We start from the raw sequence: 26,979 nt of genomic DNA on the forward strand, positions 1-26,979 counted from the left end.
TATTGAATTCGAGTCCGGTGGGCCCCACCTCTGGAACTCATTGGAGATATGACAAGGTCCACCCGCGCCACGGCCCAGCAGCGAGTCAGGGCGTCACTTGAGTCAACCCCCTCCCGCTTCCAAAGGCGCTTTTCGGCGGCAGGGAGACCTGGGAACCACCGGGGGACACACCACCCCGGACCCGGACGCGAAACTCGCCAAGCACCAGCGACTCCCGCAGCAGCTACCCCCCGGCCCCACGCTTCCACGTCTGCGCAGTGCGGAAAGGTCGGCATCGCGGAGCGCCGCTTCCCCTTCCGGCTGCGCCGGGGCTCCTGTCAACATGGCAGCGGCGGGTGGTCGGTGGCGGTGGCAGCTTTGGGTGGCAGGTCAGTGCCGGGCGACCGCTGTGGCCTGGTGGGCGGAGCGGGGAGAAGCGGTTGGCTTCGGAAGAGGGCGACGGGCCGAGGAGAGCAGCGGGCAGTGCTGGAGGGGGGGCTGGAGTTGCCAGTCTGGGGCTGTGAGGAAGCGTCGGAGGCGTGAGGGGAGGTGGGGAAAGGGAACGCAGGCGGTGAGCCTGTCAGCCGGCGTGGCTGAGCACCCCCAGCTTCGGTTGCAGGTCACTCACGGAACGTTTTTCCTTACCTCGCAGTGGTTGCACATGTGGTGGTGTCAGGTGCGGGTTTTGTGGAGGATCTGAATGAGTCGTAAGTACTGGGGTGTCTTGCTTTTTTGACTTAAATATTTGGGATTTTGCTGGTGGAAGACCCCAGACTGACAGCTGTATGCAGCCTGTGATTGTCAGGAAAGCTACACTGGGAAAGTTTGTCGTTTTCTTAGGAGAAACGGCAGAAACATGGTGTGTATTTAAGAAGGTGAAATTTATAAAACTGAGGAAAACGTTAATTTTGCAGGTTTATTTCTTTTTTTAACTGTTTTTACAGTTGCTGTTGCCAAAATAGTTCTCAAGCTTTTTTGCTTTTTCTTTCTTTTTGGTCGAGTAAATGGCTTGGTGGATTGATGCTCACCACAAATAAAACCTCATTGCATTTAACCGGATTCTTCATTAGAGTTTGCTGCATAGCTGCTACAGGGAATTAGGAGAACAAGTATAAGTGCATTCATGCATGGCCGGGAAAGGAAGAGGAGGCCTGCAGAACTAGTTCATGGCTGCTTAAAGTGCCAGTTATATTTCATTATAAAAAAGTGCTTTGATGACAGATTTAGCCCTGATACTGTGGAGGTGTTGAAGTAGGTAGTCCTGCCCATACCTCAGTGGTGTGGCGTCATTGTGAACTGCCTTGCTTTGGCAGTTTCATGGCTCCATGCTTCCTCTTCCAAATAAAAGTTAATGTTCTGAAAATCAAGTTTTTTCTTTGTCAGATTAGCAGGTTGATATAAAGTTCTACAAAGCAGCACAATTATTAGAGTTGAAATAGAAGGTATAGAAAATACTACCTGCTAGGGAAGGAGAAGGTGGCATTAGGTGGCTGCTTTGTGGTAAATTTAAGCCAGTTAAAGGCAATGTTTTCATGAGGGTACAATCTGTGATAAATTACATCCTAGAGCTAAACAGTCAGAAAACCATTCACTTTTTTACCATATTGCTTATTCAGCTAGAGCAGATAATCATAGGATCAAATGAGGTGCAGAATTATGGGGGAAGGAATGGGAGTGTGTGGAAGGGGTGCATCAGCAGTTCTGGCTGGTGTTCAATGTGTAGTGAAAAAGTGAAGTACAGCACTGCTTAGACTTGATTTTCAAAGCTTGTTTTTGAAACATGCCTCATATTTTCAAGGACTGGGGATAAAGAGGCTACGTGAATAAAATAGCATATCACATTCCCACAGGTATAAATTTAAATGTGATTGCTGTTTTGGGATGAAGAAGCATAATTCTGTATTCACATAACTTTTTTGAAATAGCTGGTAAATGAAAATCCTTTTTTAGAACACGTGGATTTTTTTCATCTGCAAAACAGCCTGTAATTTGCAGCTGGGATAAGAATTGAATGGTGAGTTGTTCAGGACAGATTCTGGGTTATTTGTTATTTTAGGGTGTTTTGTGTTTTGGTGGGATTTTGTGTGTGTGTTTTTCTTTCTTTGTAGCTAATAGGAAAACATTTTTTAAAAGAAGCTGGGAGCAGTGATTGGTGAAAGTTTCAGGTATTCTCTTTTATAGGTGTGAGTATTTTGTAGATAAATAAACATTATGGAGTTTTTGCTGTTGCTGAGAACTTTGGGGTTTATGTGAGTTTTGGTAGTTGCAAACAATGCCTACTAGAACAAGGTGCTATAGGCGCTAAGTTACAGATACAGGAAAACAAGTAGCAGAGAGAGCAGAGGTGCGGGTTATCCAGCATCACCCAACTGGCTTGTGGGCATGCAAAATAAGAGCTGGGGTTCCTATCAGCTTATGCTGACCTCGCTGCTGGCTGCCTCAGATCAATACTGATCTTGTGATACTTGCTGACTTGTTCCAGTGTGATAACAAAACAGATAAGTAACCTAATTAATGCGGGAAATATTTTTCTCTCTGTGAAGATGTATTGGTGGCTCAACCCAGGGTCTAAAGCAGCAGAAACTGTGCAAGGGGGTGAGAAGAGAGGCAGGGAGAAGTAGATACCAGCTGGGTTGGTTGATGGCCCTTTGGATTATGATGTCCGGTTTGTGTCATGCTGGTTTCTTTTAACTGTTAATGATAAAAGTGAGATTCATGGCTTAAGTAGAGATTGAGGCAACATTTGATCACATAGTGCTAAATGTTGGGAAGTTACATGTATTTGACACAAATAATGTTGTATCTTATATCCTGATATCTTGTGTTATCCTCTTGTGATGTTGATAGAGGATACACTTTCCACAAGTATGATTGTCACTGTGTCAGCTAGCAGACAGGACTGCATAAGACAGTTAAAAAAAGGCAGTGAAATTTTAAGGCTGGGAATATATTTACAGGGTCTAGAAACAACACCTTCATAATATCCTAAAATACCCATTTGGACAGAGATTTTAGTTTTTCTTCAGTCGTATGTTGGGCTTTCTTAATGTTGTCTAATAATTTAATCACTGACATTAGCAAAACTAGAATGAGTTTAGATAGTTGTTTTTTTTCACACTGTAGTTTCTGAGGAAGTTGATTAAGTAGGTGCTTTTAATGAGTGGTCCACCTTGGCAGTTAACATTGTGAACACTACGGTATTTTTTGTAAGATCTTAGGCCAAAGTTACTAAGCTCTGTTGGAACATTCTGCCTTCAGACGTTTCTTTCCCTTGCTTTCTGCCAGTTTTGTGAGATTCTGATCTAACTTTCTCAGTGCGTTAATGGTCTTTGCAGTCTCCCATAACAGTCATACTGTGGCAGGGAGAGAAGAACTCTTCTCTTGTAAATTCTTCTTTGTAAATTCTTCTCTTACAAACCAAAGATGATACTCTGAATTGAAGCACAGCCCAGGGTCTGATGATTCAGTAGCTGCTTTCTGCCTCTTGCATCATAACTGATTATTTAACATTGTAATTGGAAGTTAGCTGGAGCTTCATTAGAGTTCTCAAGAGATTCTAGACTGTAACTAGTTCTTTGATTATCTCTCTAGTACTTAAGGCAGTGAAGCAGATTTTGAGTGGGGTGTTCAACTAAGCAATATTGTGACTCAAAAATGCTCCTTTCCTGTAGCAGTTTTGTTTTAGTTGTTGCAGATACCTTTTCTGCTCTACAGCAAGCTTTGCAAACTTGGTATGCCACCAGTAAAATAAAAAAAGGTTTGACTTTACCAGTGTATTGTTCTATAAAAATGCATTATTCTCTAAACAGTCAACAAAAGTATTTAATATAACTAGAACAGCTGCAAAATGCTTCTCCTTAGATTACATATCCTAATCAAACATCTTTTGTTTTTTTTGGTGTGTTTTCTGATTAATTTTTTCTGTTTTGGTTTTTTTTGTTTTTTTTTTGTCTCTGTGAATAGTTACAGAAACCTAGTTGGTGCAACTGTGTATGTAGCATCAGGTGCAGGGGCAATCTTAATACCGAAACGTAACTATTTCCTCCTTCTTACCCCCAAAGAAAGAAACAAACCAGGATTTTTATATCTATAGTTTTATATCAACTTAATTGTATATTTTTCCTGTTTTACATATGCATTTCACTTATTCATTTTCAGATTTATAATATAGTGATTTCTTTTTTTCCTCTTTCTAGGTTTAAAGAAAGTCGTAAAGATGATATTTGGCTCGTAGATGTGAGTATATGAGAAAAATGGGAATGCCTTCTAGTGGGAATCAAAACACAAAAAAATTTACAGTGCTACACTGTCTGTAGTAAAGCTGCTTCATCATTTGGAAAATCATTTGTACATGGTGCAGAAAAATTACATGACAGTAATTCTTCTGACAAGATGGGTAAACAGTGTGTTTGCATTGTTCAGGATAAAGCAGGAATTATACTGAGTACTGGATGCAGTCAGGCTTCATCCTATAGTTTACTGTCTTTTAAAAAGGAAAGCAGATTGCCTAACACAGTCAGGAGGTGATAACCTCTGTTCAGAATTTTTACAGTTCCATTGTCTAGTAATACCAACTGATTTGTGTTCTACATGTTCGTATTCTGGCACTATAACATCAAATATACAAGGAACTTCTTTTACTTCTCTAATATATTTGAAAAGATTCAGTGCTTCTTATTTCAGAAGCAGGAAATTACTGGAAAGATTGAGCATGTTTGAGAATGAGATAAAATTCTTTTCAGCTCACATAGGAACTGAAATTCCCAAATTGTCTAATTCAGTTTTGAGATTCTGAGTCAGGAAACCTATGTATGCTAATTCAGAATTAATCAGTGCTGTATAGAAAAACAAAATCCAACTTTGTCAAGTTGTGACCTGATCTTGTTACACCAAAATACTGATATCTTCCCAATTAATTTCACTGAGGTTTTGCAGCAAGACATATTCAGAAAGATGAAATGAAGTCTTCGAGTTCTGCTTGGCTGTGAGAAAACAGATTGATTTTACAGTGTGCTTATATAAAAGTGGTTGCTGAAGAACAGAAATCCAGAGGGCAGCTTGGGGAAGTGTGTATGCATATATATGTATAGTGTTTCCTTTGGAAGAATAGTGTTCCCCTGTTGGCAAATAAATTAATATTCCTGGATAGATTGAATACATAATATTTTTTTAAAAGGGAAAATATTCACAAATAATTAAAAAAATGTTACTGCACAGTCTATTTTTAAATAGGAAATAATAAGACAGCAATTGAATGTATTCTTTTCAAACGTGTGCTTTCGTATGAAAAGTAGCACCAAATCGGAAGAGCTCTGTTTGTCACTCCAGCTTTGTCATTAACTTGCGGTTTTATACTCATAAGAGCACCACGACTGGAAAATAATCCTTGCTAATGTATTCGACAGTTAATCATAGAATCACCTTCTCTTAAGTATTTATCTTAATTAACTTCTTTTCCCTCTTTTTTTTTTTTTTTCCTCTTCTTTAAATGTATTTGCTTCTCAGTTTTATGCACCTTGGTGTGGCCACTGCAAGAAACTGGAGCCTGTGTGGAATGAAGTGGGTATAGAAATGAGAAACATGGGCTCTCCAGTAAAAGTTGGGAAGATGGATGCAACTTCCTTTTCTAGTAAGCATGGTTTGGTGAGGGGTAATTTCATGGCACCCTCTGTTTTGATACTGTTCTCACTTTTTTCTTTAAGCCATTCTTCTTTTCTGTATCGTAGAGAACAGTTTCCTGATCTTTTTCTTTCTAAAAGTGACAATATGCTGTAGTGTGCATTTATCACACTTCTGTCTGCTTGTGTGGGAGATTCTTTCTGACAAAGGGAAGGTAAAAGCTTTTGAAAGATCTGCTTCTGATATACTTATTAAAGTACTGTTATGCAGGCATCTTTATGTGGTGTGTCTCTTGACAACATGCAATTTTAGGTTCCCTGTATTACTGTTGAAGTGCTTGTGTTCTTGCTGTTATTCTTTCCAGGTAATTGTCCCTTAAGATGTTGCACCAAAAGCATGCTTAAATCACTGAAGTCATTACATCAATGTCGAGCCAATTTCTCCCCATGTTTCTCTGTAAATGTCTTGTTGAAGAACCAATTTCAGCTATTTTAATGCTTTCTTCTTTGATGATGCCTTTCATATGTACTGACCTTTGCAGGGAAAAGCCAAAACGTTAGCTATTCAGATAAGTAGTTTGGGTAGACATAAGAGGATTGTTGCATTCTTAACATCATTTTCTTAGTTTTAGCATGCTTTTTTATTGTCATTTCATTTAAATCTATGTTAAACCAAGAAGGTGTTTAAGAGAGAAGGCACAGGGGGAGCAGTGTGGACCAAGTAAGATCTGTGTGTAATAAAACTTGGTTATTACAGGTAACATTTTTAGCTAATATGCATTAAAAGTGATTCTTCAGGATTTTTATATTTGCATAAATATTATGCAAAATGTTTTTTTTTTCAGTGATAGTCTAGTTCTTCTGTGATTATATGTAGCAGAGTTTGGTCTTTTGAGATCAGATTGATCTTGTGTCAGGCACCAATTTGTTGTATATAGCTTTTCTGTCAGACAACAGAAGTTTTACCTCATGTTTCATCTTAAAGATACACATTTGCTAAAGAAAAATTAGTCTTGATAATTAAAAATAACAGGATTATGCAACCAGATAACTTCAAAATTGGGAACAGATTTGGTGGATCTCTAGCATTCCAGTCATATATATATATAAAATTCTAAATCATAGAAATTGTATAAACTCTTACCCTGAAACATTTGCATTTGTCATCCTGATACTAACTTTTTGTGCTTGATACCTGCAACAGAATTGGCATTTCTTTTTTGCTCTAAAATTCACATTTGCATATTTAAAAATTACTAAAACCTGCAAAGATTCCTTTGTGCCATGGACATGTTTTTCTTCTCAGAATTGTTACCAGTTTTATGAAGAATTGAGTCCAATAAATCTTTTGAAATTGTTTCATGCTTTTATTTCCAAACTGGAGATTTTACATCTGAATATGAAAACCTCAGTCAACTCTGCTTAATGTCTTCCTGGTCTAAAGATTCTCTGAAATCAATTAGTAATTCAGTCTTGAGAATATCAGAAGGAAATGCAGCTGGGCACACACACAACTAGGAAGGAACTTGAATGGTTGACTCTGCGTAGTTTGTGTTCCTAGTATGAATGTGAAGTAGTGTGAAAAATCTGAACTTTGGGTAGCTTGTTATAAGTGTTGAGATCACAGCTGAACGTGTAAAGCATCTAGTAAGTGTTGCCTGTGGTAGCTGTGTGGAAGGAGGATACAGCAGTTACATCAACAGAGCAGTCACCTGGTGTGGTATCTGTTGAATTTTCATAGGGGTTAGCCTCAGAAGTCTGCCAAATGTGATAAAAAAGGGAACATAACTGCTCCTGTTTGACTTTATAGGCAAACATGTATGCATTCTTCATATCAGGAAGTGGAGATGATGATGTAAATAAGAAAGTCACTTCCATGATGTTGAGAGAACATATTAACTGTCTGTTGACAGCTCTTGTGATTGGACGTTCTAATATACATTGTAATTCATTCCAGTTGTGTGTGGTACAGCTATGAGGGAAAAGGATCAGAATCAAATCAATCCTAATACATATATTTCTTAGATTGATCTCCTTTGATTAAGATGCCGGAAGGTGAGCTGCTAGTTTAAATTGTAGTTCTGTGGAATTAGGATTTTCACCCAACCTTAGTGTTACAATTTCTAAACTGTTATTCAGAGCCCTGCACATAAGTTCTCCCACATGTGCTGATCTGGTATGTGGTTGTTAGCTTCAGAATGTTTATGTTAAAAGTACTGAATCTTGGTGCATTTTGAAAGTAGGGGTTATTTTTCAGTAGGAATTGCACAGGCATTGTCAGAATTTTAGATTTTCTGAATTTTTTTTAGCCTTTTTTGAGTCCTACTTAGTTTACTTTTGGAAGACACTGGATAGTGAAGTTTAAGGTGGCAGTTGCTGTGTTCACAACTGGAAGGGCAGTTGCAAGTTGTACTGTAATTTATAGGAGCAAGATACAAGGTTTTAAAGACGAGGTGGGGAAAAAAATTCTGGAATTGTCTTACTGTTTTTGCCACTTCAATAAGCAGCAGGTAAGTAACTGAATGGTTAGACTCTATTTCTGGTGAAGTGGATGACTGTAGACATACACCTCTGCAGAATTTGCTTCAAAACCTGACATTTTTGTAACTACTACTACTGCAATTTTGTTTTACCCATTACTGCAGCATGTAAGTAGTTAATTGTCTTTTATATTTCTTTTAAGCATTGGTATTTACAACTGTACATCCATGGTGCTTAATTTTTGTCTCTGGTGCTACTTGTATGTCTATTTTAAATGCATATTACCTTCAAGCGAAAAGTGACCAGGCATGTCTATTTAGAGGATTGTCATGCCATTTGACATATTAATTGAGACTGTGTGCTGGTACTCTGGTACTACCTGAAAGAGGTTCGAAATTTAATAAGGTAGTGTCAGAATAACAGCTTCTTGAAAGCACATAAAATAATTTCTGATGAACTAAGTGGTAGGTTTTTCATCTATTTATGTGGCTTCTGTGCTAAATTATATTTACAAGTTAAGGTAAGAGAGCAAGAAAGCCTTCGTTTACTTTGGCATTAACACGTTTCTTTCAGGTATTGCATCTGAATTTGGAGTGCGAGGCTATCCAACAATTAAGCTGTAAGTTGATGCTTCCCATTGAATTTCTAACAATTACCTCTCCTATCACTGATTTCATGACAGTAAAAAGCCTACTCCTCTTGGCTTAAAAAATAATAATGAAAAAAAGCAAACCACATAAAAGCCCCCAAAACAAAACCAACCAAACAAAATGCTCAACCATGTCAATGTAACATTTTTGTTTTCTGCTGGATTCCTTTGCTTTGAAATTCAGCAATCTCAATCAAGCATCTTATTTTGAAACAGAATTCTCAAAGCCAGGTTAGCAAATTTGGAATTCATTTAACTGCTGTTTGCTGTGCAAATTTTAAAGAGTGTGTGTATATAAATACATATTTCAAATATATATTTACTTCTATATATTATATATATATAAAACTATTGAGAGGAATTTTATACACCAGTTGATTTTACATCTTTAGAGTGATTCAGGCAGTAAGTGCATACCTGAGTCTTCCTGTTAACTTTTACTAAGTTGCTGATTGCATTTTCTTATTTTTAATTGCCTTTCTTCTCTTCAGTGTACCTGAAAATCTTAAGTAAACTATAGTAGTGGTTACTGCATAGGATGAAGTGTGAAAGCAGTTATTTGACAAGAGAAGCATATGTAGATTTTTTTAATTCATGTATTTAAAAACAAAATTAATGGAGGACAAAATTTATATTAAAATACCAGTCCATAATAATGTACTTGCTTATAACACATATATTCCAGCACAATTTTGAGTACTTTTTAGTATTAACATACTGGGTTTGCTAGCAGCTTTTTGTTTAAGGAAATAGTATTCATAATGTATAAGAAATCTTGTCAAGTTTTTTTTTTTTTTTCAAAAAAAGACAGCAGAGATGTTTAGCTTCTTAGTATTTAAGGGTGAAAAACTTTGTTGGCATACCGAAGCATAGAAAATTCAGGTTTTTTTTGTTCCTATGGGTTTGCTAAACCTTCATGGATTCAAAGAAAGCCTTTTAGAATTAGTAAAACTTACTTGAATATTCTTATAATGCAAGTGTGCTACATCCCCTGTCAGCAGTGTACAATAAACTGACCTGCACTTCGTGAAAGCTTAATTTAATACATAAATTAAGAAAGTTTTACAGGTCATTTGATACTTTTCAATTATCTTTTTTAAAAAAGTATTTAAGAAGCTTATATGCTTGTCTTTTACAAGGCCTAATTCCTGAGTGCTATAAATACTGAATGTTTGGGGTTTGGTTTGGGTGTGGAGTTTTATTTTTTTGTGGTCATAAGCAATGCTCCAAATGATCCGTATGTTTGCAAAGTAAATGAATGCTCTGCACTAGAAAAAAAAATTGTAAAAGAATATTAATTATTTTTAGAAGTCAGTAAATCAGATATCGTGTAATTAAATTTTACTCCATAATTGTGTGGTGTTGCATCATTGAGTTTTATATTTTGCTGACCATTTATTTTATCTGAATGTGAAAAATTACCTTGCTTATTGCTTTCTGAAGGGTGACTTTAATAAAAGTGTGAACACTGAGTAATTCTACATGTGCATGTATAGTTAGGTTGATTTCAATTCTGTTCTTGTGTTTCCTGTTTTATCTAGCTTAAAAGGTGACTTGGCATACAACTACAGGGGACCTAGGACCAAAGATGATATAATAGAATTTGCTAATAGAGTGGCAGGGTAAGTATACTCCTCTTTGATTCAAAGTGTGCTTTGGATCTCGTGACTTTAAACGTAGGATTTTGAGCTGGGCCAAAAATTATATCTATTTTTAAAAAAATGAGATTAACATGAAGTTAAAACCAGTATTCATTATACATGCAGTTTCTTCTGAGGTTGTTGGTGAGTGGCATGGAGAAAGTAAGTAGTGTTTGGCTAGTCCCCATCCCTTCTTTACAGTGCAGTAACTGAGGGCAAATTAAAATCATGGAAGCCAAAAACAAGAATACTGACCTAAATGCTGGCTGATAGATGTCATTGCTAAGACAGACTCTGTTTAATACTGAAAAGTTATCTCAGCTTAGTACATGCTTATGTATCTGAAAAGTTGCAGCAATTGGCAGTGTAAGAAAATTGCTTTTACAGAATTGTTCACAACCAACCCTGTTGGCTTTTTCTTCCTTCCCTACAATAGCCTGTGGCTTTGATATGTTATAGACTGTAATCTTCAGGGAGAAAAAAGAATCACATATTTTTCCTTCATTCTTAAATATAATTAAGAAGCATTTATATAGGTACATGATATCAATTATTGTTCAGAATTCTGTAGTTTAGGATTTGGTGATCTTTAGTGATTTACCAGAATTTTGTAAGATTATTTATTTCTAAGACCACATTTTCTATCTGCTGTGCTTAGAATTTTATCTCTCAAATTGTGGCTGTGAAGACCTTATCGTGGCCTTTCAGTATATAAAGAGGGCTTATAACAAAGATGGAGAGAGACATTTACCAGGGCTTGTACTGACAGGACAAGGGGCAATGGTTTTGAATTGAAAGAGGGTACATTCAGATTGGACATAAACATGAAATTCTTTACTGCGAGAGGGGTGAGACACTGGAACACAGAGAATTTGTGGCTGCCCCATCCCTTGAAGTGTTCAAGGCCAGGTTGGATGGGGCTTTGAGCAACCTAGTCTAGTGGAAGGTGTCCCTGCTAATGGGAGGGGGCAGTTGGGACTAGATGATTTTTAAGGTACTTTCCAACAGTCTGTGATTCTGTGACCAGTAAATGGTGTGCATGTTTATATCGTAGCAGCACTTTTTACTAAGATGTTAATTTTGTATTTAAGTGTGCTATTTGAGAAACATAACAAATTTTGTGTGTGATTTTTAGTTTGGGGTTTTTTTTTTGAGGTTTTTTGGTTGGTTGGTTTTGAGGGTTGGTTTGGGTGGTTTTTTGTTTTTTTTTTTGTTAGTTCAAACTGAAATAATAAATTGGGAAAGACAGTTTTTTTTTTTTTAAATAACCCACTATGTTGTTTGCGGGGGTGGGGAGTGGGGGGCTTATTTCTTTGTGTTTTGCACCTTAGAATGATTTTGTTCTTTCTTTCCTCCTAGACCTCTTATCAGGCCACTTCCTAGCCAACATATGTTTGACCACGTGCAAAAGAGACATCATGTGCTTTTTGTGTATGTTGGTGGTGAATCTCCCTTAAAGGTTTGAAGCTTGACTGAATAAAGTTACTTCTTTTGACTATTCACAAATGTAAAGTATCTTCTCGTAGACTGAAGTACATGCTTGTAGTATGCACAATTTTTTAATTTTTATTGAAGTGTTTTTACAATCTTGTGTCATAACCGTATTTTCGAACTACTCTTTGAAGATCAGGTATGTTATGAAACTTCTGTTGCTTGTATTTTTGCAGGAGAAATACATTGAAGTTGCTTCAGAACTCATAGTTTATACATACTTTTTTTCTGCTACAGAAGATGTTCTGCCTGAGGTAAGCTGTCTCAGTTCCTGCCATTTCTACAGAAATGGAGTAGTTCTCCTCACATTTAATTTTGCTGTTTTAATGGTGCAGAGCTGGCTTTTAAGTTGTGAATGCTTCATCCAAGTTGTGAATGCTCCATCCCTGGCAGTGTTCAAGGCCAGGTTGGACAGAGCCTTAGGTGGCATGGTTTAGTGTGAGGTGTCCCTGCCCATGGCAAGGGGGTTGGAACTCGATGGTCATAAGGTCCTTTCCAACCCTAACTATTCTATGATTCTATGATTTGCCTGTGATAAATTTCAAACTAATTGCACTGAAACATTTAATTTTTGAGTCTATATTGGGAAAGAGTGCAAAACATGTTTCGGTCTGTCATTGCTTTGTATTGGCCAAATTACTTACTTAGTCATATTAATGAAAGTAAACAGCAGATATACAGAATTCAACATGGACCATATGACCTGCTCAAGAAGGTAGGTACTTGATTTTTTTTTTTAGCCAATGAAAGGTGTTGTTGCTCCTAAGTTCTTTCACAAACCACTTGTATAACTAGTTTGGGGGTCTGTGGCATGGGGTACCACTGGGTACCCTAATAATCAGAGAAGTAAGTGAAAAGGTAAGCTATTTTCATTTTGTACAGTACAGCTGATCAAAACATTCGTTTACCAAGGGCTGGACTGATCCACCCAGTCTACTGGCTACAGAATTCTCATGTGGCATATTGAAGCAAAATAAAGAGGCTTTTTGATTTATTGCTGTCTCTAAGAGGGACCTAACTACTCCAGGGCTGATAACGCATAACTTTGACATTAGTTTGATATTAGCAGGGTGAGAACCAGAATAATGTGGGGTTTTTTAGGCACATAGAATCATAGAACAGTTAGGGTTGGAAAGGACCTTAAGATCATCTAGTTCCAACCCCTCTGCCATTGGCAGGGACACCTCCCGCTAAACCATGTCACCCTAGGCTTTGTCTAACCTGGCTTTGAACACCGCCAGGGATGCAGCATTCACAGCTTCCCTGGGCAACCCATTCTACTGCCTCACCACCCTTACAGTAAACAGCTTCTTCCTTCTATCCAATCTAAACTTCCCCTGTTTAAGTTTGAACCCATTACCCCTTCTCCTGTCACTACAGTCCCTAATGAAAAGTCCCTCCCCAGCTTCCCTATAGGTCCCCTTCAGATACTGGAAGGCTGCTGTGAGGTCTCCACGCAGCCTTCTCTTCTCCAGGCTCAACTTTCTCAGCCCATCTTCATATGGGAGGTGCTCCAGTCACCTGATCATCTTTGTGGCCCTCCTCTGGACTTCTTCCAGCAGTTCCATGTTGATTTTATGTTGAGGACACCAGAACTGTGCACAGTACTCCAAGTGAGGTCTCATGGGAGCAGAGTAGAGGGGCAGAATCACAGTATCACAGTTATGTTAGAGATTGGAAGGGACCTCAAAAGATCATCTAGTCCAATCCCCCTGCCAGAGCAGGAACACCTAGATAAGGTTACACAGGAACGTGTCCAGGCGGGTTTTGAATGTCTCCAGAGAAGGAGACTCCACAACCTCCCTGGGCAGCCTGTTCCAGTGTTCCGTCACCCTCCCTGAGAAGTTTCTTCTCAAGTTTAAGTGGAACCTCTTGTGTTCCAGTTTGTACCCATTTCCCCTTGTCCTATCATTGTTTGCCACTGAGAAGAGCCTGGCTCCATCCTCGTGACATTCCCCCTTTATATATTTATATACACTAATAAGGTCACCCCTCAGTCTCCTCCAAACTATAGAGACCCAGCTCCCTCAGTCTTTCCTCATAAGGGAGATGCTCCACTCCCTTAATCATCTTAGTTGCCCTGCGCTGGACTCTCTCCAGCAGGTCCCTGTCCTTCTTAAACTGAGGGGCCCAGAACTGGACACAATATTCCAGATGAGGTCTCACCAGGGCTGAGTAGAGGGGAAGGAGGACCTCTCTCGACCTACTAACCACCCCCCTTCTAATACACCCCAGGATGCCATTGGCCTTCTTGGCCACAAGGGCACAGTGTCGGCTCATGGTCACCCTGTCGTCCACCAGGACCCCCAGGTCCCTCTCCCCTACACTGCTCTTTAACAGGTCGTTCCCCAATCTATACTGGAACCTGGGGTTGTTCCTGCCCAGATGCAGGACTCTACACTTTCCCTTTGTATATTTCATCAAGTTATTCCCTGCCCAACTCTCCAGCCTGTTCAGGTCTCGCTGGATGGCAGCACAGCCTTCTGGTGTGTCGGCCACTCCTCCCAGCTTAGTGTCATCAGCAAACTTGCTGATAGTACATCTCCTGCTTTGGGGAGTAATCACCTCCTTTGACCTGCTGGTCACGCTTCTTTTGATGCAGCCCAGGATATGGTTGGCTTTCTAGGCTACGAGCGCACACTGAGGGTGGCTCATGCTCATTTTCTCGTCAACCAACACCCCCAAGTCCTACGCAGGGCTGCTCTGTATCTCTTCTTTGCCCAACCTGTAGCTGTGCCTGGGATTGCTCTGACCCAGGTGTGCGACCTTGCACTTGGCATGGTTAAACTTCATGAGGTTGGCATGAGCCCACCTCACAAGCGTGTCAAGGTCCCTCTGGATGGTATTCCTTCCCTTCAGCGTAGCAACCAAACCGCACAGCTTGGTGTCAGCAGCAAACCTGCTGAGGGCACACTCAATCCCACTGTCCATGTCACCAACAAAGATGTTGAACAAGACCGGTCCCAACACTGATCCCTGAGTGACACCACTCATTACTGGTCTCCAACTGGACACTGAACCATTGACCACAGCTCTTTGCATGGGGCCATCCAGCCAGTTCTTTATCCACTGAATGATCCATCCATCAAATTGATGTCTCTCCAATTTAGAGACAAGGATGCCATGTGGGACAGTGTTAAACGCTTTGCACAAGCAAAGCATTTTCCAGCATCAAAGCTAGAACTGGCCTCATTATAGATTCTGTATTAAATTTCCAGAAGTCTTGTATCAAAAGCTAGCTCAGTTGCTGTTTGCACTGCAGCCCCAGCTGAGCAACAAAAGTACTGTTCACTGCTTTAGTGGAAAGTGTTTAAAAGGCTGGAATAATCTGAGATCTTGTGATCCCAGGAATGTAAGCAGTGAGGTGTTTTATCCCATTGAATGTTATTTCCCACAAATGTCATTTATTCTGAGCTAGTGATGGCATGCAACATTCTATGGAGAGAAGCAAAAATCTTAGGAAATTAGTGGTTACTATTTATAATTAGGCTTTGCATGACAGTATTCACTATTGGGCTTTGTTTTGTCACCTTAGGTAACCTTGCTTCAGGCTTCAGGTATCCTTTGCAAGCTGTAAGCTGCACATAGCCTGCTTTTGCTCTTTAAGGAGGCTAAGCAGTGTTTTCAGCAAATAAGAGAATGAAGTGTCATCTAGAATTACCACCTTTTTGCTCATTCATATGACCTGTTACATTATAAACCTACTGCTTTTACATTTATTTCCAAGAAAGGTAATGCAGAATGATTATAGAAGGCATGTCGTTTGGAAAAGCAGTCATGATACTGTTCATGTGTTTTCCAAACATATCAGAAAATTAGACAGTTCAGCCAACATCACCATCAAAAATAAGCTCATAATGCAGTCCTTTCTTAACCACAGATGCTATTAGAATTTTAACTTGGGATGATAGCCAGCAGTAAAGAATGGATGCAGTATGTCTTCTCTGACAGTTACTGAAAACATGAGCTGAATAAGATTAAATTCCAAGGGAAAAGTTTCTACACATTGTAGTTCTGAGGTTTGGTTTGGTTTTTTTAGTGTGTTGTTAACCATCCTAGCTATTGTATTGCAGTTCTGTTTGCCTAAATTAGGACAGTTTGCAGCCCCATCTACTGAAGCTGTGTCTATATTCCTGTCATCCTGAACCACAGGAAATATCCCAGATTTAGCGGGACATGTAATCAGTGTTACTAGTTTACTGTACAATGTTGACTGTCCATTTAGTAGCAGTAACAGTATGACGGATATGCTGACAACAGCACAAATTTGGAACAGCAAGCATGATTGATAAAACCCTCAAGTTATGATCTCCTATCTAAAGGTCGTGTCCAACCAACAAAATATTCTTCATGCTACTGTAGATAACTAGTAGAGCCATGCTTCATTTAAACTTTGTGCGACCTATCTCTCAAAAATATGTTTATGTTGAGTTACTTTTTAATAAACAGAAGCCGATACATTTATTTTAGTAAATGCAGACAGAAAACATTTAAATGTACTTTGAGATTTCCCCCATGGACTACATTTCCACGTTTAAATATTTTTTTTTTATTTTTTTTTTTTTTTAAATCCTTTGATCTTCCATGGTTTAACCTCTTTCAGTATGTGATGTTGCCTGAATTGCCTGCTGTTGTGGTCTTCAAAGATGGAACTTACTTTGTTTATGATGGTAAGTAGTGGTTTATAAATCAAACAAATTAGGAAGATGCAGTGTAAGAGACTGGATAAGGTTGTATCTGCAACTGTTATGATTGGGCGGAAATTTGAAGAACTTATTGTAAGAAAAAGATTTAACAATCTTTTTCAGTGCTCTGGCCTTGTCTACTGTTTTGGTTTGCCTTTCTTCCCCATAGGAGGGGAATGGGATGCAGATCTATGAGAAACTTTATGGTACGAAGTACTTGCTACGATTTTAAGACAATTAATTGTTAGCCTGAAGTTACTGATAATTCATTCTATACAACAGGATTAAGCACAAATGTATTTAATTAGCATTTGTGTGTGTGTGTATATGCATCATACATATATATGTTTATGTACATTTTTCTTTTTCACTTGTGATTAAGATCTAATTACAGTGGCGTTGGTGGTATGTGCTAGAATTTGAGTCATTACAGGTTAAAATACCTGGCATTGGAAACTAACCTTAAGTATAACTGACTCTGAATTTACACTCACAATGCTGTTAATGAATCTAATTTTTCTTGATTTCTTTGTATTTCATTTAAGGACTCATCAAAAATATTGCAGTATTTTTGTATCTCTTTACTTTGTTTGAAACGATGTGCAATTATCTTGTAAAATAGTATTGTTTGTCCTTGATTTAGGAAAAAAAAAAGTCATCAAATCAGCTTCTCTTGCTTTACTATAATACTTTTTGTTTGACAATTGAAAATAACTCTAGAAGTTTTGAAACTAAAGAGGAATTGGGGGAAATGTGCGAGATCTTCTTACAACAGCAAAAGGAAAAAATAGAAGAAAAAAAAGTGCCAGAATAAATATATATATATATTTTTTTTTTTTTTAGAGTATGAAGATGGTGATTTGTCTTCATGGATAAATAGAGAAAGATTTCAAGGCTATCTTCATGTAGATGGCTTCACGCTGTATGAACTTGGAGATACAGGTGAGATGCTGCTATCACTAAGCTTTTTGGCATCTCTTGTACTTAATGCTTAGAAATGTTAAAGAGCGCTAAGAATGTGTTTTTGACATCTCAACAGTTAATTAATCTTGGAGTTAGAGCTGATAGCGCCAGTCTTTTTTTTTATATTGGTGAGATCTGTTGTCTGTAGGCTTCATCCAAGGCCTGCACTAGTCCTTTCCTCACAACATAGAAATTAGTATGTCTAATCCTGTAGTAGTGACAAAAAATTAGTAGGACTTTCAATTTAAGAGCAGATAAGGTTTTGCATAAAGTACATGAAATGTATGTGGTATGGCATTAAGCCACATCTCAATTTATTTTCAGTACCTTTAAGAAAACCACACTTGGAGAGGTAGAAGAGGCTATTTGTTATAGCAGTTGTTTTATACTTAAAACTAATTGCGCTCCCTGGAGAGTATCTAATCTTCTAGATTGGAATATTTTTCATCTGAGAATGCATGTCTCTCTTTAAGTGGTTTCAAGTATTTTATTCCTTATTTTAGGAAAACTTGTGGCTATTGCAGTCATTGATGATAAAAACTCTTCAGTGGAGCATACCAGGTACAGAATTGAGTATTGCTGTCACTGTGGGAGAAGTGTGCTGGTGTGACATAGAAGACTTTGGGAGTGTCTTAAATGTTAAGAAATGCTAGGTTACGTGAATGGGTTTAACCTGTGGATGTTCTCTAATTTCTGACTTTACCCTACTGACATAATTTATGGCTCTGTTGAAGAACGTGTGAGTTCAATGAGATTATGGGAGTTTCTGTATTGCTCTTCTGCCATTTGCTAATGAGGTCACAGGAGCAAACAGTGATCGCATAGCTTTTTAAAGCTGTTGCATCACCTTTTAATCATAGGTAAGAGTACTTGAGTTCAGATGACTTTGGGATGAACTTAGTTTAAAACAATGACTGTTCCTCAGCTCAGTTGCATTAAAAATTAATTTAGTCATGCTTATATATTAGTTGTCTGTAGAGCTTAAGTTAGGAAGGGGCATTTTCAATTGGGTTGGAATTTGCTGAAGAGACTGAGAGGAACATACCTTCCCCTGTCGTTCTGTGATTGCATAGATGAATAAGAAAATATTCTTCAAATACTGTTTATGCTATTTTCTCAGACGTCTTCAGATTTTCTTCAAAGTCATGCGTTTTTAGGTAGAGTGAAGCAGCTTGACATCTGTCTGTTTTACTTGTGTTGAGATTATGTGGTAGATAGTCTTTCAACCTTTAGAAACCAAGCAAGATCAATGAGGTTTTTTGTTAATGGAACAGGGGATCCTTAATGCTGATGAGGTACTATTTGCTGCTTACTGGGGGAATCTCCATGTTTATTGTTTGTATTTTGAAAGAGTATATCCTGGATTAATAACGTTACTTTTTTTTGCATCCAGACTAAAATCTATTATTCAGGAAGTTGCTAGAGATTATAGGGACCACTTTCACAGGTGAGCACATATGGTACTATAATATCTTAAGTGAACTTCTGCATTAATCTTTTTAAGACAGCAGTCATTTTTTCTGGTTTTACATGACAAGTATTACAGTCCTTGCTTTTATATTCATATATTTGTATTTTATAAGACCATTCCATTAATTGTGTTGTGGAGTGCTGTTTGTTTTGTAGATCATCAGTTTTTAATTATGTTGCTGAGTGTGTGCTCTTCAGTTATAGGAAAAATATTTAAGGCAGAACTTTGCTGAAACTTGCGGTTCTTTTTTCCTTTTCATCTATCTGTTTTTCACCGCTTCTCTTACAGGGATTTCCAGTTTGGTCATATGGATGGAAATGATTACATTAATAGTTTACTAATGGAGTAAGTAAATTCTTAGTTGAATATTCTCCTCTTGGATTTGTTGCTAAATGTATTTTATTGAAAACAATCTTACAAAGAATTCTTGTCTTTTGTGTGTTTAGAGGAAAAATTGTTGTCTTCAGAATTCAGCACGTAACTTAGTTGTTTGTTAAATTAAACTGCATAATTTAATGGTAGGAGTTCGGCTTATTGATAAACTGATAATGGTGGTAGGCAGAGCTTATCTTTTAGGTCTGCTTTAAATTTTTGTTAGAACTGTGTGGGTTTTTCCTTCGTTAAGTTTACAACACACTAGACACATAAAAGTTATGTCAGTTCGTAACAGGAAATGTAAATAGTGGTTATGCATTAGCTATGTTTTTTTTATTTCTGGAGAGGCACATTTCATTCTTGATGCATTTTTAAGACATACGTAGAAGTATGTTTCTGCAGAGAAGCAGCATAAAATGCGTGGAAGTTGCTGTCTACACTTTATATGTACATGGTACATTTTGAAATATATAAGTAATTTAACAAGATGCTTGACGTTTGCCCTTATTATTATCCTTGTCTAAAAATGCAGAATTGGAGAATTAAGTTGCTTGGCATTTACAGTTGACTACTCTGGCCTTTTGAGTGAAAGAAGGGAAAAACAGAGGTTGGTATGCTAGCTCTGTAAGTTTTCCAATGGACAAAGCATGTATTCATGCCTCTAAAGACTCTGAGCTTCAAGGGGATTCAGGAGGTGCAAGGTCTGTAGTTCTATGTGGATTAACACCTGAATACAATTAATTTAAAACCAGCTGTCTCTCAATTGAAGTTTAGTGATGTGATTGATCTAGTACTTTATAGCTGCCAAAAGTGAGACCTTACTCACTTCATTAATTGCATCTCTGTTGCAGGCTTTTATGTCAGACTGTCGGCTGAGCTGTTTCAGCCTGTTTGTCTGACAGAGAAGTGTTTCATTTTTTTGGCTATGCGAGTAAGGGAGTTATTTTGCTGATCCAACAAAACCCTTTAATTTCTTCCTATGTATTCTGCTGACTACCAAAACTGACGTGAAAAGAAGCAGGGGAGGCAGATGAGGTCTTCTTTAGGAAGAAGAAAATGAAGGAAAAGAAGATAGAATTGCCGCTTACAGTGATGGTGGTCTGTTGGCAAGATTGGGTTCAACTGGATTGTTTAACTTAGTCTGCAAAATGCCTGATTTTAGAATGTGTAGTATATAGAAACTTGCTGTTAAAATAATTAGAAGCTTTTAATTATTTTTAAACAGAGTGTGTACGTTTCCAGTTTAAGTGGGAAGCAGCAAAATATGTTCACTGTTCAAAGTAGCTGCTCTTCATGTGGCGACTTGAGTAATTCGAGGTAAACCGTATTGTGAGGGCTTCAGTTTTCCACCAGATGGCAGCAAGTGAAAACAGAAAAAACCTGAATAGTGAGACGCCTCCTGCAGAATACTTTCTTACTGCGTAGGTGCACATAGGAACAAATCCTGTTTCTTCACAAGGGACAATATTGTATGATTTGTGGGGATAGAAGTAGTAGTCCTTGAAAACTAATATGCTTTTGAATTTAGCTGTAACTCCATTAGTAGACGTTGTAAGTTATCTGTCTCTTCAGAAGGATGAACATGCTTTTGTTGCATAAAAATTGTATGGTTAAAACTATGCACAAAAGAAGAAAGCAGACTGTGTATTTTACTGAAAGCAGAGATACACCTTCGTGTAAGCTAAGGTATATAGGATCATTGGAATGTCACCTATAGGAGTGTGTAGAATATTAATGCCTCAGCTATTTGCAGAAATGCATTAATCAATGATCATGAAATAATAGCCACAGTTAAGGCGAAATCATCATCAGTATTACATGGATTACCAATATATGCGTGGGGCACTATTAGACAAGAGTGAAAATGGAGAAAAACAAGGTTTGCATTGCTTCTGTGGGAAGGAAAGACACCTAGTATTTAAATACATTATTGACATAACTCCAGAGAATTGGCAAAGTACAGGAGATTTTTCCGCTTATTTAATGTATTTTAAATCTTCCTTGTTTAACAATGCACTTATTCAATATTAAATTTTCCTAAACTTGATCTAATTTTGAATTTAGGGCTGCTTTGAACAGTAGTTTATACTGGTTTATCTCCAGAGATAATTTCTAACAAGTTTTTTTGTTGATTCTCCCCCTCCCCCCATTTTATTTATTTCGGATTCTGTGACACTAAACAATGCTTATGCATGTGAATGTCAACTGCTGAGTAATAATTGTTTAAAAACTCCGTAGCTCATCTGCTATATCTAAAACAGATGTGGAAAAACTTTGACTGGTGTGGCTCATTCTTTTGACTTGACAGGTAGAGGTTGACTGATAGAGCTGAAGAATTGTACTGTACTGCATGGGATTTGGATTATACGTTGTGCACTAAAATATTTAATGTGTTGTGCTAATAGTACATTACATATACAAGGCTACTATCTGTGATCTCTTACTAATTGGCAGGTCATAAGGTACCTGATTTGCAGTCACTATGGGTATGTAAAATTCAGTAAGATTGGATAGTGTCACTGGCACACAGGAATGAGAAACATGCTTGTACTGTTCAGGTGATTCTCTTCCCCTTCCTTCTTGCCTTCAAGGAACTGCTATAAGGAACACACATGAAGTGAAGGTTAATGGATACCATTTTAAATGATGTAGGAATTATTTGGGTTGCAGTGTTTTACACAGTAGTTCTTTAATTATTTTAACTATCTCTTTTTTGTTTCCAGTGACTTGACAATCCCTACTATTGTTGTATTGAATACCTCCAATCAGCAGTATTTCCTACCAGATAAGCATATTGAGAACACAGAAGACATGGTTCAGTTTATTAACAATATCTTGGATGGTACTGCTGAAGTAAGTCTTCATTGTGACTTGGAATATGTTAGTTGGTGTTTATTTCCGTAGATGCTAAAATAGGGAAAAAATTTGGTTACTCTATTATGCCATATATTTTGTCTTCCTGTCTTGTCTGTCTTCCTCTGTTATGTTGTGTCAGTGAATCGTGAGTTCTTGAGGCGTGCCATTGCTCACTGTTCTGACTGCAGAATCTCTTGTAGAAAGCAACCTTTTTTTTTTGTTTATAGCATAATGTTAGATGGCTTCTCTTGATATTTCTTTTACAGGTGTCATTGGTAAATAGAGAGCTTTTTATTCATTTCCTGGTTTGCTTTAAACATATTTGTTAATTTTTTTTCATAACATAATTAAGCTCTAACTTTTTTTTTGGGGCAGTAATTAATAAATTTAATAGCTTGATGAGTGACAGGTTTCGACTCAAAAAACAGGGGTATATTTGCTTCGAAAATTACAAAGAGACACAAGGTTACCCCTCTCTTTCTGCCTAAAACTAAAATAAGCTGGTTTTTGGTAAAACAACCAAATTAATGATAAATCTAGAATGAATGGCTTGGACAATTTTTATTGTTGGCAAAACAAACGTGGGTGTGTTTATTCCTGCAGTGTACTGTAAGATGGACAGAAGGCTTTGTTATGTGGACGAGGAGAGGGATCATGGATCAGAGGTTTCACGTGTGGTGATGGGGCACGAAGTGGGGATGTGCTAACAAATCATTTGGCTGCCTCTTCGGACAAGCCTGTGTTGGTTTAAGCCCCAGTTCACTGTGTATTGCAAGCTTAGTGTTTTGGCTGAATCCCACTTTAAGTTATGCCAACAGTTTTAGGTCATCAGGTGGTAATGACAATAATGCTGTAGATATTTTCAGTCACATGGGGTACACTGGTTTATTTAATCTGACAAATTGATGTAGCAACATAATACAGGTAGGGTTTTTTTGCTATTCATTACTTGCCATGCTTCTAGTTGCAAGGTGAGAGCTATTACTATAATTTAATTGGTGGTTCTTTGTTCTTCAGTTTTCAGTTTTTTAATGCTTTAATTGCATTTAATTATGTTATCAACACCTAATTTGCTCTATTAAACATACCATTCAGGTTGAAATAACAAATGACATTGGTTTGTTTGGTTTTTAACTTTGAAGAAATTAATTTGTGATGCCTTGTTTTTTTCTGCCATAGTGTCACTTAGGTCTTCCTACTTTTTGTTTCCAGTATTTCAGCTAGAATGATTAAATGTCTGTCTAAACTCCCATCTCTCTAACTATGTGAAAGTGATAATGCAAGACAGACAATACAGAATGTGACTTTGTTTAAGCTTAATTGCATCTGTAGACATAAACTGGCATTACTTTGGCTACATTTAGGCCCAAGAAATTCTGCAGCTGTTGAAGAATGACAGTCTTCAAAGTAAACAAGTAACAAGATGCAGCATTTCTGAATCACAGTGAAATTTCTGAGAGGTGAAATACTTTCCTCTTCCCTCCTTTGGGAAGTGTTGGATTATCCCCCTTTATTGTCATTTTCTGTACGGCTCTATAAGTAGCTTTCCATGAGTCTGTTTCATCTTTGTGGACTTTTTTGTAATTTGAGGGGTTTTGGCCAGCATCTGATGCAGATCAGTTGACTTCCAAAATGTAGGTTTGTTTCTCTGTGAGCTCAAGGTGGGTGAAAACTGGTCCTCTTCAACAAATTGCTTTGTTATTGTGAAGACTGCTAAATTAGATGGCAGTGAAGGTATAGTCTGTCATTGCTTGATATAAGTTTTCTTTATTATGCCTTTCTGTCTTCTTGTTACTTAGTGTCTAGACTTTTCTAACAGCTTCTGTTATAAACCATAAATAGATATAAATAAATCCATAAATAGCTGCAGGAAAGTTCAGAAGATCACTGCCGTTTTATAATTGTTACATCAGGATAGTTGGTAGTTTCTGTTAGTGTTCCTTTATGGTAAGAGAATGGAGTGCCAGTCCACTGCTGAAATTTGCACTGATTGTTTAAAACAATTGTGAGAGATTTTTTCATGAGGCTACCAAGATGTTTATCCATGTGTGAGAACTTGGAGCATCTGGGCATCCTGAGATGCAAGAATAATTACTTTTCATTTCCTTCTAAAGGGACTTAAGATTGCAAGGTCTGAAGAGTGAACTTTTGGAATCATAACTGAAAAGTGTCAGCAGTTTTGACATGGTTCCATTTGAAATTTCAGGCACAGGGTGGTGATGGACTTCTGCAACGAATCAAGAGAATAATCTATGATGCCAAGTCTACTGTAGTGGTGAGGTTTTATTTTTCATTAAACTACATGGTGCCATTGTCACTCAAAATGTGTAGAAAAAATTTGTTTACTTATACATTGTGCATATGTTATAGGTACGTGTACATGAGGTGTAAGCCAAATGAACTTCTTGATTAAAGTTTTTAATAATATTTTCCAGTGTGCTAAATATTCAACATACATTAGCTTCTTTCATTCCTTTTCTGTATTGGTCTGGCACTTATTTTAAGTATACAACAGGGAGGATTCAAAATCTCTTCCTTGACTCCTGTGACATCCTTTCACTGAAACTGATAGCTCTTCCACCTTCTGAGAAGTGTTAAAGTCGAATGAGCTAGAGCTACTTTGTGTAGTTTTAAAGCAAATATTTTTATCATCTTTCTCATAGGTTAATTATGCTTAACAAAATTTTGTTGGGAAAATGTACACAAATCCATTTCTTCACTTGCTCTACACAAGCAAAAAACCTGTGCTTGAACAGGTTGAAACCATTGAAACTTACATGTTTCTATCAGTGTCTTCCAAACTTCTATCAATGTGCAGCGTTTTCTGAAACTAAAAGTCCTTTCTCCTAATCCATTTAACTACTGTTCAGTAGAAAGCTAATAACAGCTGTAGAATGTTTCTGCAGCTCCCTTATTACTCAGACTAATTTTTGAGAATGAGACACAAGAGATGAAGCTGGTTGCTTCGAAATGTTACTCTAATGCCATTAGAACAATTATTTCTTAAGCTTCAAATAATTAATTGGATATACATTTGGCGTGTTAACATTAGCTATCCCAATGCAACATTGTAATATTTGCACTTCCAAGTTGTTTTTTTTTTTTTGGTTTTGTTTTTTTATGAACTTAGAGTACTAATTGTTAAAATGAGGACAACTCCTCCTTTCGGGGGAGGAGAAAAAGAAACAAACAAAAAACCCCAAGCAGCCACCACCAACAAAAAACCACAACAACATAACCAAGCAAAAAAACCCCCACCACAAACCAACCAACCAAAAACCACCAAACCCAAACCTGACTGTAATTTTTGATGTTTCTGAATAAATACCCAGAGTAATAAGAGAAGTGATGTGGTAATTTTTTATATTAACTGAAAATGTTTTTTCTTCAAATTTGTGTTTCAACAGTCGGTATTCAAGAGTTCACCGCTTCTGGGATGCTTTCTGTTTGGGTTGCCCCTGGGAGTCATCAGCATTATGTGTTATGGAATCTGCACAGCTGATACAGATGGAGGGGTAGATGAACATGAGACAGCTAAAAAGGAAAATGGTGATCAGGAGCTCACAGATGAAGGCAGTGAGGAAGAACAAGAGGAGGAAAAGAATGGAAAATATACAGAACTTTCAGATGGAGAACTGAAACAGAAAGACGTAATGGAAAAGAAAAAAGACTAACCTTTTGAACAAAAGAATTCTCTAGAATTTCCAAATGGACTTATTTACTGAAGGTAGTCATTTATTGATGATATTCATGAAAAAAGACCTTTTTGTTTATATTATGGTAGTTTTGACTTGCATGTATTCAAATTTTCTCAGAAATCGACAGGTAAAAAAATATGGATGTTCTCTTAATTGTCTTTAACAGATCAACAAAATGCAATTTAAACTGATAAGACTTGCAGGTACAGTTCTGCACTGGTTTGTTTTTTTGTTTTTTTGGTTTTTTTTTGAAGAGTTTTGAATTGTTCATTTTCAGAACAGTGAGATAATTTTACTTGACCTTCGTGTACGTGATGAACTACTACTAACACAGCCCAACTGAACACTCATTCATGTAAAACTAAGGCTGAAAATTAAGAAAGGTAAGTTAAGATATCTGTAAAGTCTTTCAGAGCCTGATAGCTGAAGACAACTTGGAGTTTTCCAAGAGGTCACGTTGTACTTGTTGCACATAACTTTGGGAAAAAAAAAAAATAAAATCCAAACCACCCTAACCTTTTCTATTTTTGCAAGTGAAATCTAAATTATTAGGAATTAAAGGACTGTTTTACAATGTAGTAATATAATTGCTGACAGTCAAGAATGTTTACTTGATATAGGATGTGACAGTTAGATGCTAAATTAAGTTTTATTAGGGCTGTAGCAGCTAAAAATATTGGAAATCTTCATTATAAGCCTTTTAGAATATGATTGCCTGTTAAATTATTTTGTATGAGTGTTTACACAAACTTACAGTGCAAATGATATTTAAATTTTCTGAATGTGCAGTACAACTTGATAAAGGAAGACAGACACCCTTTATTTTTGGTAACTCTCTAATGACAAGCTTTTTGAATGGTGTAAATTTCATAGAATCATAGAATAGTTAGGGTTGGAAAGGACCTTAAGATCATCTAGTTCCAACCCCTCTGCCATTGGCAGGTAAACCTCCCACTAAACCATGCCACCCAAGGCTCTGTCCAACCTGGCCTTGAACACTGCCAGGGATGGAGCATTCACCCCTTCCCTGGGCAACCTATTCCAGTGCCTCATCAACCTTACAGTAAAGAACT

At 37.4% G+C, this 26,979-nt stretch overlaps 1 protein-coding gene across 2 annotated transcripts; it reads left to right on the top strand.

Annotated features, from left to right (window-relative positions):
- The first annotated feature begins 240 nt into the window (after nucleotides 1-240).
- Nucleotides 241-26,979, top strand: TMX3 (thioredoxin related transmembrane protein 3). 2 transcript variants are annotated; one of them, XM_061357390.1, is made up of 15 exons: nucleotides 241-368; nucleotides 632-686; nucleotides 4,176-4,215; nucleotides 5,485-5,608; nucleotides 8,652-8,697; nucleotides 10,269-10,349; nucleotides 11,727-11,826; nucleotides 12,035-12,112; nucleotides 16,462-16,528; nucleotides 17,387-17,485; nucleotides 18,010-18,067; nucleotides 18,900-18,953; nucleotides 19,266-19,322; nucleotides 22,076-22,205; nucleotides 24,323-24,444. In XM_061357390.1, exons 1-15 carry the CDS (start codon nucleotides 323-325, stop codon nucleotides 24,350-24,352), a joined length of 1,065 nt encoding a protein of 354 aa, XP_061213374.1. In that variant the 5' UTR covers nucleotides 241-322; the 3' UTR covers nucleotides 24,353-24,444. The 2 variants fall into 2 exon arrangements, with proteins under 2 accessions (XP_061213374.1, XP_061213375.1); XM_061357391.1 differs by lacking the exons at nucleotides 241-368; nucleotides 632-686; nucleotides 4,176-4,215; nucleotides 8,652-8,697 and adding an exon at nucleotides 25,616-26,979 and having other exon boundaries at nucleotides 24,415-24,483.

This window comes from Neopsephotus bourkii, unplaced genomic scaffold (assembly GCF_033783945.1).
Source record: "Neopsephotus bourkii isolate Nb327-2 ecotype Australia unplaced genomic scaffold, CSIRO-AGI_Nbou_v1 NB_894, whole genome shotgun sequence".
NCBI classification, from domain to species: Eukaryota; Metazoa; Chordata; class Aves; order Psittaciformes; family Psittacidae; genus Neopsephotus; species Neopsephotus bourkii.

Excerpts from the sequence above, each read along its gene's own strand:
- TMX3 (XM_061357390.1), top strand. The coding sequence starts at position 323 with ATGGCAGCGGCGGGTGGTCGGTGGCGGTGGCAGCTTTGGGTGGCAG. Across the intron at positions 687-4,175 it reads GTGGAGGATCTGAATGAGTC|GTTTAAAGAAAGTCGTAAAG; the intron begins GTAAGTACTGGG and ends TCCTCTTTCTAG. Across the intron at positions 16,529-17,386 it reads AACTTACTTTGTTTATGATG|AGTATGAAGATGGTGATTTG; the intron begins GTAAGTAGTGGT and ends TTTTTTTTTTAG.